The sequence below is a fragment of the Agelaius phoeniceus genome, unplaced genomic scaffold, assembly GCF_051311805.1.
Source record: "Agelaius phoeniceus isolate bAgePho1 unplaced genomic scaffold, bAgePho1.hap1 Scaffold_471, whole genome shotgun sequence".
NCBI lineage: Eukaryota > Metazoa > Chordata > Aves > Passeriformes > Icteridae > Agelaius > Agelaius phoeniceus.
Window position 1 is genome coordinate 39083 of NW_027510031.1, and position 12519 is coordinate 51601.

Sequence of the window (12519 nt, forward strand, 5' to 3'; positions counted from 1 at the left end):
TCAAATCAACCCCAAACTGACCCGAAACTGACCCCAAACCAGCCCCAAATCGACCCCAAACTGATCCTGCCCCCAAACCAACCCCAAATTGACCCAACCCAACCCCAAACTGTCCCCAACCCCAAACTGACCCAAACCGACCCCAAAGCGGCCCCAAAGTGGCCCCAACCCCAAACCGACCCCAACCCCAAAGCAGCCCCAAACCAACCCCAAACCGACCCCAACTGAGCCCAAAACAACCCAAACCAACCTCAAAGCGACCCCAAACCCGACCCCAACCCAACCCCAACCCCAAACCGACCCCAAACTGACCCCAACCCCAAAGCGGCCCCAAACTGACCCCAAACCAGCCCCAAACTGACCCCAAACTGACCCCGACCCGATCCCAACCCCAAAGTGGCCCCAACCCCAAACCGACCCTGACCCCAAAGTGACCCCAAACCAACCCCAACCCGACCCTGACCCAACCCCAAACTGACCCCAATCCCAGACCCAAAACTGACCCCAAACCAGCCCCAACCCCAAACCGACCCCAACCGACCCCAAACTGACCCCAAACTGGCCCCAACCAACCCCAAAGTGACCCAAACCAACCCCAACCGAGCCCAAACCGACCCAAACCCCAAACCGACCCCAAACCGACCCCAAACTGATCCCAAACTGACCCCAAACCAACCCTGACCCCAAACCAACCCCAAACTGACCCAAACTGACCCAAACTGACCTGAAACCCGACCCCAAACTGACCCTAAACCCAACCCCAAACCGACCCCAAACTGACCCAAACCCGACCCCAAACTGACCGAAACTGACCCCAAATTGACTCCAAACTGACCCAAACCAATCCCAAGCTGACCCCAAACCAACCCCAAACCCGACCCCAACCGAGCCCAAACTGACCCAAACCCCAAAGTGACCCCAACCCAACCTCAAACCAACCCCAAACTGACCCCAAACAAGCCCAAACCAACCCAAACCTGACCCCAAACCGACCCCAAACCAACCCAAACTGAGCCCAACCCCAAACTGACCCCAACCTGACCCAAACCCGACCCCAAACTGACCCCAACCCCAAACCGACCCAAACCGACCCCAACTGAGCCCAAAACAACCCAAACCAACCTCAAAGCGACCCCAAACCAACCCCAACCCCAAACTGATCCCAGACTGACCCCAAACCGATCCCAACCCCAAAGCGGCGCCAACCCGACCCAAACCGACCCCAAACCGGCCCCAAACTGACCCCAACTGAGCCCAAACTGACCCCAACCCCAAACCGGCCCCAAACCGACCCAAAACTGCCCCCAAACCCAACCCCAATCCCCAAACCGACCCCAACCCCAAAGTGACCCCAACACCAAATTGACCCCAAACCGAGCCCAACCGAGCCCAAACCCGACCCCAACCCCAAAGCGGCGCCAAACCGACCCAAACCCAACCCCAAACTCGACCACAAAGTGACCCCGACCCGACCCCGACCCCAAATCTACCCCAACCCCAAAGCGGCCCCAAACTGACCCCAAACTGACCCCAAACTGGCCCCAAACTGACCCCAAAATGACCCCGACCCCAAAGCGGCGCCAAACTGACCCAAACCGGCCCCAAACCGACCCCAACCCCAAACTGACCCCAAACCAACCCAAACTGACCCAAACCGGCCCCAAACCGGCCCCAAACCGACCCCAACCCCAAACTGACCCCAAACCAACCCAAACTGACCCCAAACCAACCCAAACTGACCCAAACCGGCCCCAAACTGGCCCCAAACCGACCCCAACCCCAAACTGACCCCAAACCAACCCAAACTGACCCCAACCCGACCCAAACCCGACCCAAACCCGACCCCGACCCCAAACTGACCCCAAACCGACCCAAAACCGCCCCCAAACCCAACCCCAATCCCCGAACCGACCCCAACCCCAAATCGACCCCAACCCCAAACTGACCCAAACCCGACCCAAACCCGACCCCAAACCCAACCCCAATCCCCAAACCGACCCCAACCCCAAAGCGGCCCCAACACCAAAGTGACCCCAAACCGAGCCCAAACTGACCCAAACCCGACCCCAAAGTGACCCCGACCCCAAACCCACCCTGACCCCAAAGTGGCCCCAAACCGACCCCAACCCTAAAGTGGCCCCAAACTGACCCCAACCCCAACCCGGCCCCAAAGTGACCCCAAGCCGACCCCAACCCGACCCCAAAGTGGCCCCAAGGCGGCCCCGGCCGCGGCCCCGCCCCCCCGGACAAAGGGGCCTTGGTGGCCTCAAAGGGGCCCTTGTGCGACAGCGCCACCGCCGCCCCTCCCCCACCCGGCACCGCCCCTCCCCCACCCCGCACCGCCACCCCGCCCCTCCCCCACCCCGCACCGCCCCTCCCCCACCCGGCACCGGCGGGGACGGGACCGGGACGGGAACCCCGGAGGGAGCCCCAAAAACCCCAAATTCACACCCCAAAAACCCCAAATCCGCACCCAAAAACCCCAAATCCGCACCCAAAAAAACCCAAATTCACACCCCAAAAACCCCAAATTCGCCCCCGAAAACCCCAAATTCACACCCCAAAAACCCCAAATCCGCACCCAAAAACCCCAAATCTGCACCCAAAACCCCCAAATTCACACCCCAAAAACCCCAAATTCACACCCAAAAACCCCGGGTGGAACCCCAAAAACCCCAAATCTGCACCCGAAACCCCACATCCGCACCCAAAACCCCGGATTGAACCCCAAAAACCCCAAATCCGCACCCCAAAAACCCCAAATCCGCACCCAAAAACCCCAAATTCACACCCCAAAAACCCCAAATCCGCACCCAAAAACCCCAAATTCACACCCCAAAAACCCCAAATTCACACCCCAAAAACCCCAAATCCGCACCCCAAAAACCCCAAATCCGCACCCAAAAACCCCAAATTCACACCCCAAAAACCCCAAATCCGCACCCAAAAACCCCAAATTCACACCCCAAAAACCCCAAATCCGCACCCAAAAACCCCAAATTCACACCCCAAAAACCCCAAATTCACACCCCCAAAACCCCAAATTCACACCCCAAAAACCCCAAATCCGCACCCAAAAACCCCAAATCCGCACCCCAAAAACCCCAAATCCGCACCCAAAAACCCCAAATTCACACCCCAAAAACCCCAAATCCGCACCCAAAACCCCAAATCTGCACCCAAAAACCCCAAATCTGCACCCAAAAACCCCAAATCCGCACCCCAAAAACCCCAAATCCGCACCCAAAAACCCCAAATTCACACCCCAAAAACCCCAAATCCGCACCCAAAAACCCCAAATTCACACCCCAAAAACCCCAAATTCACACCCCCAAAACCCCAAATTCACACCCCAAAAACCCCAAATCCGCACCCCAAAAACCCCAAATCCGCACCCAAAAACCCCAAATTCACACCCCAAAAACCCCAAATCCCCATTTGGGAACCCGAAATCCGCACCCCAAAACCCCAAATCCGCACCTGGAAACCCCAAATCCGCACCCAATTAGCGCAAATCTGCACCCAAAAACCCCAAATCCGCACCCAAAACCACCAAATCTACTATTGGAAACCCCAAAATCGCACCTGGAAACCCCAAATCTGCACCCAATTAGCGCAAATCCGCACCCAAAACCCCCAAATCTGCACCCAAAACCCCCAAATCTGCACCCAAAAACCCCAAATCCGCACCTGGGAAGCAGAAATTCTCACCTGAAACCCCAAATCCACCCATGGAAACCCCAAATCCGCACCCGGAAACCCCAGAACCGCACCTGAAACCCGAAATCCGCACCCAAAAACCCCAAATCTGCACCTGGGAACCCCAAATCTACAACTGGAAACCCCAAAATCTGCACCTGGGAACCCCAAATCCGGACCCATAACCCCCAAATCCGCACCCAGAAACCCCAAATCCCCATTTGGGAACCCGAAATCCGCACCTGGAAACCCCAAATCCGCACCCAAAACCCCCAAATCTGCACCCAAAAACCCCAAATCCCCATTTGGGAACCCGAAATCCGCACCCAAAAACCCCAAATCCGCACCTGGAAACCCCAAATCCGCACCCAATTAGCGCAAATCTGCACCCAAAAACCCCAAATCCGCACCCAAAAACCCCAAATCCACCCATGGAAACCCCAAATCCGCACCCAAAAACCCCAAATCCCCATTTGGGAACCCGAAATCCGCACCCAAAAACCCCAAATCCGCACCCAAAACCCCCAAATCTGCACCCAAAAACCCCAAATCCCCATTTGGGAACCCGAAATCCGCACCTGGAAACCCCAAATCCGCACCCAATTAGCGCAAATCTGCACCCAAAAACCCCAAATCCGCACCCAAAACCACCAAATCTACTATTGGAAACCCCAAAATCGCACCTGGAAACCCCAAATCTGCACCCAATTAGCGCAAATCCGCACCCAAAAACCCCAAATCTGCACCCAAAAACCCCAAATCCGCACCTGGGAAGCAGAAATTCTCACCTGAAACCCCAAATCCACCCATGGAAACCCCAAATCCGCACCCGGAAACCCAAAATCCGCACCTGAAACCCCAAAATCCGCACCCAAAAACCCCAAAATCTGCACCTGGGAACCCCAAATCTACAACTGGAAACCCCAAACCCCCATTTGGGAACCCCAAATCCGCACCTGGAAACCCCAAATCCGCACCCAAAACCCCCAAATCTGCACCCAAAAACCCCAAATCCCCATTTGAGAACCCCAAATCCGCACCCAAAAACCCCAAATCCGCACCCAAAAACCCCAAATCCGCACCCAAAAACCCCAAAATCGCACCTGGAAACCCCAAATCCGCACCCAATTAGCGCAAATCTGCACCCAAAAACCCCAAATCCGCACCCAAAAACCCCAAATCCGCACCCGGGAACCCCAAATCTGCGCCCAAAAACCCCAGAACCGCACCTGGGAACCCCAAATCTACAACTGGAAACCCCAAAATCTGCACCTGGGAACCCCAAATCCGCACCCATAACCCCCAAATCCGCACCCAAAAACCCCAAATCTGCACCCAAAAACCCCAAATCCCCATTTGGGAACCCGAAATCCGCACCTGGAAACCCCAAATCTGCACCCGGGAACCCCAAATCCACACCTGGAAACCCCAAATCCGCACCCAAAACCCCCAAATCTGCACCCAAAAACCCCAAATCTGCACCCAAAAACCCCAAATCCGGACCTGGAGACCCCAAAATCGCACCCAAAAACCCCAAATCTGCACCTGGAAACCCCAAATCCGCACCCAAAACCCCCAAATCTGCACCCAAAAACCCCAAATCTGCACCCAAAAACCCCAAATCTGCACCTGGAGACCCCAAATCTCTGCCCAGGGTCCCAATGGGGGCTGCGGCTTTTGGGGTCCCCCCTAAATGGGGCTGGGGTCCCCCCTAAATGGGGCTGGGTTTGGTTTTGGGGTGTCCAGGGAGCATCTGGGGGGGTCCCAGGAATGGAGCTGGAAATGGGGGACCCCAAAATGGGGCTGGGGACTTGCAGGACCCCAAAATGGGGCTGGGGGTTTGGGGGACCCCAAAATGGGGTTGGGGTCCCCCAAAATGGGGCTGGGGGGGGTTGGCAGGACCCCAAAATGGGGCTGGGGTCCCCAAAATGGGGCTGGGGGGTCCCATTTGTGTCTCTGGGTTTGGGGGTCCCCCCAAATTGGGGCTGGGGTGTCCCAACCATGATTCTGGGTCTGGGGTCCCCCCAAATTTGGTCTGGGGTCCCCCCAGATTGGGGCTGGGGGGTCCCATTTGTGTCTCTGACTTGGGGGGTCCCCCCAAAATGGGTCTGGGGGGTCCCGGACATGATTCTGCGTTGGGGTCCCCCCAAAATGGGTCTGGGGTCCCTCCTAAGTGGGACTGGGGGTCCTGGTCAGAGCTTTGGGGACCCCAAAGTGGTTTTGGGGTTTCTGGGTCTGGGGTCCCCCCAAAATGGGGTTGGGGGGTCCCGGTCAGGACTTTGGGGTCCCCCAAATGGGGCTGGGGTCCCCCAGAATGGGTTTGGGGGTCCCCGGTTTGGGTCTCTGGGTTTGGGGGTCCCCCAAAATGGGGCTGGGGGGTCCCGGTTGTGTCTCTGGGTTTGGGGGTCCCCCAGCCGTGTTGGGGGTCCCGGTCAGGACTTTGGGGTCCCCAAAATGGGTCTGGGGTCCCCCAAATGGGGCTGGGGGTCCCCGGTTTGGGTCTCTGGGTTTTGGGGTCCCTCCAAATTGGGTCTGGGGTCCCCCCAAAATGGGGCTGGGGGTCCCGGACAGGATTTTGGGTCTGGAGTCCCCCCCAAAGTGGGCTTGGGGTCCCGGTTATGATTCTGGGGTCCCCAAAATGGGTCTGGGGTCCCCCCAAAGTGGTCTGGGGGTCCCATTTGTGTCTCTGGGTCTGGGGTCCCCCCAAAATGGGGCTGGGGGGTCCCGTTTGCGTCTCTGACTTTGGGGGACAGAACCGGGACGGAACCGGAACAGAACCGGGACGGAACCGGGACGGAACCGGGACAGAACCGAGACGGAACCGGGATAGAACCGGGACAGAACCGGGATGGGACCGGGAATGGAACCGGGACAGAACCGGGACAGAACCGGGACAGAACCGGGATGGAACCGGGACGGAACCGGGATAGAACCGGGACAGAACCGGGACAGAACCGGGATAGAACCGGGACAGAACCGGGATGGGACCGGGACAGAACCGGGATAGAACTGGGATAGAACCGGAACGGAACCGGGACGGAACCGGGACAGAACCGGCCCCGGCAGTTGGGGGGTCCCGGTGTGAGGGTCCCGGTTTGGGTGGGGCAATCCCGGTGCCGGTGCCGCAGTCCCGGTGCTTGGCCCGGTCCCGGTCCCGGTTCTCTCCCGGTTCTGTCTCGGTGCGGGGCCAATGCCCACAGTCCCGGTTCTATCCCGGTTCTGTCCCACTGCAGTTCCCGGTTCTGTCCCGGTTCTGTCCCGGTTCGGGGCCAATGCCCGCAGTGCCAGTTTCCCGCTGTTGGCACCGTCCCAGTGCCGCAGTCGGTCCCGGTGCGGTCCCGGTTCTGTCCCGGTGCGGTCCCGGTGCGGTCCCGGTGCGGTTTCAGTGCAGTCCCGGTGCCGTGCGGTGCCCGCAGCGCCGCTGCACTCTCGGTTCCGTCCCGGTGCAGCTCCGGTTCTATCCCGGTTCTATCCCGGTGCAGTTCCGGTTCTGTCTCGGTGCAGTCCCATTGCGATCCTGCCATTCCCGGTTCTGTCCCGGTCCGGTTCGGGTTCCCGCAGTGCCGGTGCCGCTGTTGGCGCCGTTCCCGGTGCCTCAGCTGACCCCGCTGCTGCGGGCCCGGTGCGGGCCCGGTGCCAGTTCCGGTACCCGCAGTCCCGGTGCGGTTCCGGTGCGGTTTCAATGCAGTCCCGGTGCGGTCCCGGCTCCATCCCGGTCCTGTTCCGGTTCCCTCCCGCTCCAGTGCGGTTCCGCTGCCGGCCCGGTGCGATTTTAATGCAGTCCCGCTGCGGTCCTGGTGCGGTCCCGGTTCCATCCCGCTTCCATCCCAGTCCCGGGCCAGTCCGGTGCGGTCCCGGTGCGGTTTTAATGCGGTCCCGGTGCGGTTCCGCTCCGGGCCCGGTGCGGTTCCGGTGCGGTTTTAATGCGGTCCCGCTGCGGTCCCAGTTCCATCCCGGTCCTGCTGCGGTCCCGGTGCGGTCCCGGTTCCGTTGCAGTCCCGGGCCGGTTCCGGTGTGGTTTTAATGCGGTCCCGGTGCGGTTCCGATCCCGGTCCCGGCGCGGTTCCGATCCCGGTCCCGGTGCGGTCCCGGTTCCGTTGCAGACCCGGTGCGGTTCCGGTGCGGTTTTAACGCAGTCCCGGTTCCATCCCGGCCCTGTCCCAGTTTTATTCCGGTCCCGTTGCGGTCCCGGTCCCGGTCCGGTTCCGGTGCGGTGGTAACGCAGTCCCGGTTCTATCCCGGTCCCGGTTCTATCCCGGTTCTATCCCGGTTCTATCCCGGTCCCGGTTCTATCCCGGTCCCGGTTCTATCCCGGTTCTATCCCGGTCCCGGTTCTATCCCGGTTTATCGCGGTCCCGGTTCCGGTCCCGGTCCCGGTGCCGGTGCCGGTTCCGGTTCCGGTGCCGGTTCGGGGCGGGCCGGGATTGGTTGGCCCCGCGCCACCGGCCCCGCGCCACCGGCCCCTCCCCGTCCCCGCCGCTAAAACGGCCCCGGGCGGGCCGGCCCGCAGCGACAGCGGCGACAGCGGGGACGGGAGGGACAGAGCGACAGAAGGGACAGAGCGACAGGAGGGACAGAGCGACAGGAGGGACAGAGCGACAGCGGCGACAGCCATGGGACCCACGGCGCCGTGAGACACCGGGGGGACACCGGGGACAGCACCGGGGGGACAGCGGGGACAGCGGGGATGGAAGGGAAAATGGGGACAGAGGGGGGACAGAGGCGATGCGAGGGGACAGAGGGGATGGAGGGGACAGAGGGGATGGAGAGGATGGAGGGGACACAGGGGGGGACATGGGGGACAGAGCAGGAAAGGGGGGGACAGAGGGACAGCGGAGGGGACAGAGGGGACAGCGGGGGGAACAGAGGGGATGGAGGGGATGGAGTGGGGGACACAGGGGACAGCAGAGGGGGACAGGACAGAGGGGACAGAGGGGACAGCGGGGACAGGACAGAGAGGACACGGGGGGACACGGGGGGACAGAGGGGACACGGAGGGAACACAGGAGACAGCACCGGGACAGGGGACAGAGGGCGGGACAGCAGAGGGGGGACAGCACGGGGACAGGGGGGACAGCAGAGGGGACAGCGGGGGGACACTGGGGACAGAGGGGACAGCAGGGACAGAGAGGGGGACACAGAGGATGGAGGGGATGGGGGGACGGAGGGGACAGCACAGGGGACAGTGGGGAAAGCGGAGGGGACAACAGTGGGGACAGGAGGGACGGAGGGGACGGAGGGGACAGCACAGGGGACAGCAGAGGGGCGGGGGGGGGACAGTGGGGACAGCGGGGGATAGCGGGGACCGTGGCGGGGGGACAGAGGGGACAGAGGGGACAGAGGCGACAGCGGAGGGGACAGGGGGACACGGGGGGCATGGAGGGGACAGCGGGGAGACGGGGGGGACAGCAGGGGGACAGGGGGGGACAGCAGGGGGACAGGGGGACAGTGGGGCCAGGAGGGAAGAGGGGGAGACAGAGGGGACAGCACCGGGGGGACAGGGGGGACACGGAGGGAGGGAGGGGGGGGACAGCACAGGGGACAGCGGGGGGGACAGGGGGACAGCACGGGAGATGGAGGGGACAGAGGGGACAGCACCGGGGACAGCGGGGACAGAACCGGGACACTGGAATGGAGGGGACAGTGGGGGGGGACACCGGGGGGACAGAGGGGATGGAGGGGGGACAGGGGGACAGAGGGGGACAGCACAGGTGGCGGAGGGGACACCAGGGGATGGAGGGGACAGGGGACAGCAGAGGGGACAGTGAGGGGCAGAGGGGATGGAGGGGACAGAGCGGGGACAGGGGGGACATCGGGGACAGCAGAGGGGACAACAGGGGGGGACAGATGGGGACAGGAGGGACAGGGCGGATGGAGAGGACGGAGGGGTCAGGGGGGACACGGAGGGGACAGGGGGGACAAAGAGGGGACACAGGGGGGACACGGGGGGGACAGGGGGGACACCCGGGGGTCTCAGCACGGGGTCCTGGGGGTGTCCGAGTGTCCCGGGAGCCGCGAGTGGCACCTGGGACCCGGGGGTGGCACAGGGGGGTGACAATGGCAGCAAGTGGCACTCGGGGGTGGCACAGGGGGGGTGACACAGGGGGGTGACAATGGCAGCTGTGGTGGCACGGGGGGGTGACAGTCCCCACGGGTGGCACAGGGGGGGTGACAATGGCAGCTGTGGTGGCACGGGGGGGTGACAGTCCCCACGGGTGGCGCTGTGGTGGCTCTGGGGGGGTGACAATGGCAGCTGTGGTGGCTCTAGGGGGTGACAGTCCCTGCGGGTGGCACAGGGGGGGTGACAGTCCCCGCGGGTGGCGCTGTGGTGGCTCTGGGAGGGTGACAGTCCCCACGGGTGGCACAGGGGTGTGACAATCCCCACGGGTGGCTCTGGGAGGTGACAATGGCAGCTGTGGTGGCTCTGGGGTGTGACAGTCCCCACGGGTGGCGCTGTGGTGGCACAGGGGGGGTGACAGTCCCCACGGGTGGCTCTGGGGTGTGACAGTCCCCGCGGGTGGCACAGGGAGGGTGACAGTCCCCGCGGGTGGCGCTGTGGTGGCACAGGGGGGGTGACACAGGGAGGGTGACAGTCCCCGCGGGTGGCGCTGTGAGTGTGACAGTCCCCACGGGTGGCGCTGTGGTGGCTCTGGGGGGGGGGGGAGGTGACAATGCCACCGCTGTCCCCGAGGCCGCTCTGTCCCCGCAGGCTCCCGGCGCTCGCCGTTGTCACCGCTCTGCTGGCGGCCACCGCCATGGCCCAAGGTGAGGGAGGGTCGGTGTCACCTCAGCGTCCCCTCAGTGTCCCCTCAGTGTCCCCTCGGTGTCCCCTTGATGTCACCCTTGATGTCCCCTCCATGTCCCCTCAGTGTCACCCTTGGTGTTATCCTGGTGTCACCTCCGTGTCCCCTCGGTGTCCCCTCAGTGTCCCCTCGGTGTCACCCTTGGTGTTATCCTGGTGTCACCTCAGTGTCCCCTCAGTGTCACCCTGGTGTTACCCTGGTGTCACCCTGGTGTCACTCTCGGTGTCCCCTCAATGTCCCCTCAGTGTCACCTCAGTGTCCCCTCGGTGTCACTCTCGGTGTCCCCTCGATGTCCACTCGGTGTCACCCTCAATGTCCCCTCAGTGTCCCCTCGGTGTCACCCTTGGTGTTATCCTGGTGTCACCTCAGTGTCCCCTTGATGTCCCCTCAGTGTCCCCTCGGTGTCACCCTGGTGTTACCCTGGTGTCACCCTGGTGTCACTCTCAGTGTCCCCTCAGTGTTACCCTGGTGTCACTCTCGATGTCCCCTCAATGTCCCCTCAGTGTCACCCTCGATGTCCCCTCAATGTCCCCTCAATGTCCCCTCAGTGTCACCCTTGGTGTCACCTCAGTGTCCCCTCAGTGTCCCCTCAGTGTCCCCTCAGTGTCACCCTCAGTGTCACCCTCGATGTCACCCTGGTGTCCCCCTCGGTGTCACCCTTGGTGTCACCCTGGTGTCACTCTCGGTGTCCCCTCGATGTCCCCTTGGTCTCACCCTGGTGTCACCCTCGATGTCCCCTTGGTGTCCCCTCAGTGTTACCCTGGTGTCACTCTCGGTGTCCCCTCGATGTCCCCTCAGTGTCCCCAGGGTGTGGCCACCATGGGGCCGATGGTGGGGGGGGGATTTGGGGAGGGGGGGCGGGGGTCACACGGGTGCCACCCTCGGTGTCACCTCAATGTCACCCTTGGTGTCACCCTTGGTGTCCCATCGGTGTCACCCTGATGCCACCCCCAATGTCACCCTTGGTGTCACCCTGGATGTCATCCCCGGTGTCACCTCGATGTCACTTTGGTGTCACCCTCGGTGTCACCTCGATGTCACCCTCGGTGTCACTTTGGTGTCACCTGTGATGTCACTTTGGTGTCACCCTGGTGTCACCCTTGATGTCACCCTCGATGTCACCCTGGTGTCCCCTCAATGTCACCTCGATGTCACTTTGGTGTCACCCTCGATGTCACCTTGGTGTCACCCTGGTGCCACCCCAATGTCACCTCGATGTCACCCTGGTGTCACCCTCAGTGTCACCTCAATGTCACCCTGGTGTCACTTTGGTGTCACCCTTGGTGCCACCCCGATGTCACCGCGGTGTCCCCGCAGGTCCCTCGGGTGCCCTGGAGGTGGCGCTGTCGGGGGAGGGACAGACCCCAGGTAAGGGGGGGGGGGATTTGGGGACCCCGGCCCCGATTCCGGGGGGCTCGGGGGGGATTTGGGGACCCCGGCCCCGATTTTGGGGGGCTCGGGGGGGATTTGGGGGCACCGTGGGGTGACGCCCCCCCCCCCGTGTCCCCTCCGTGTCCCCACCCAGAGCCCCCCGGGCCCGCCAAGATGGAGGCGTCGGGAGAGAGTGAGTGGGGGGGGGGGAACCCCAAAAAATCCCCGAGGACCCCAAAAAATCCCCCCGGGACCCCAAAAAAGCCCCGGGACCCCAAAAATCCCCTGGGACCCCAAAACAGCCCCGGGACCCCAAAAAATCCCCGGGACCCCAAAAAATCCCCGCGAACCCCAAAATCCCCCCGGGACCCCAACCCCCCCCCCCGAAACCCCAAAAAATCCCCGCGAACCCCAAAACCCCCCCGGGACCCCAAATCCTCTTGACCCCACCCGGGACCCCCAATTTTCCCCGGGGACCCCCAAAAATGGACACGGGAACCCCCAAAAATGGGGACACAGGGACCCCAAAAATGGGGACAGAGGAACCCCAAAAATGGGGACAGGAGGACCCCAAAAATGGACACGGGGACCCCAAAAATGGACACGGGAAACCCCCAAAACTGCCCAGGGACCCCCAGAACCCCAC

The 12519-nt window shown here is 62.4% G+C and overlaps 2 protein-coding genes across 2 annotated transcripts; one reads left to right on the top strand and one right to left on the bottom strand.

Moving 5' to 3' along the window:
* On the bottom strand, window positions 1-1172 carry LOC143693248 (uncharacterized; the record flags this gene model as incomplete). Its single annotated transcript, XM_077173251.1, has 3 exons — window positions 1-66; window positions 528-851; window positions 936-1172. Coding segments are annotated over 3 exons (627 nt in total), but the record flags the coding sequence as incomplete, so codon positions are not given.
* Window positions 1173-6680: 5508 nt separating this feature from the next.
* LOC129134519 (uncharacterized) lies at window positions 6681-12136 on the top strand (the record flags this gene model as incomplete). Its single annotated transcript, XM_077173254.1, has 7 exons — window positions 6681-6780; window positions 7261-7344; window positions 7803-7818; window positions 7925-8329; window positions 10409-10464; window positions 11820-11870; window positions 12028-12136. Coding segments are annotated over exons 1-7 (821 nt in total), but the record flags the coding sequence as incomplete, so codon positions are not given.
* Between the last annotated feature and the right edge of the window lie 383 nt (window positions 12137-12519).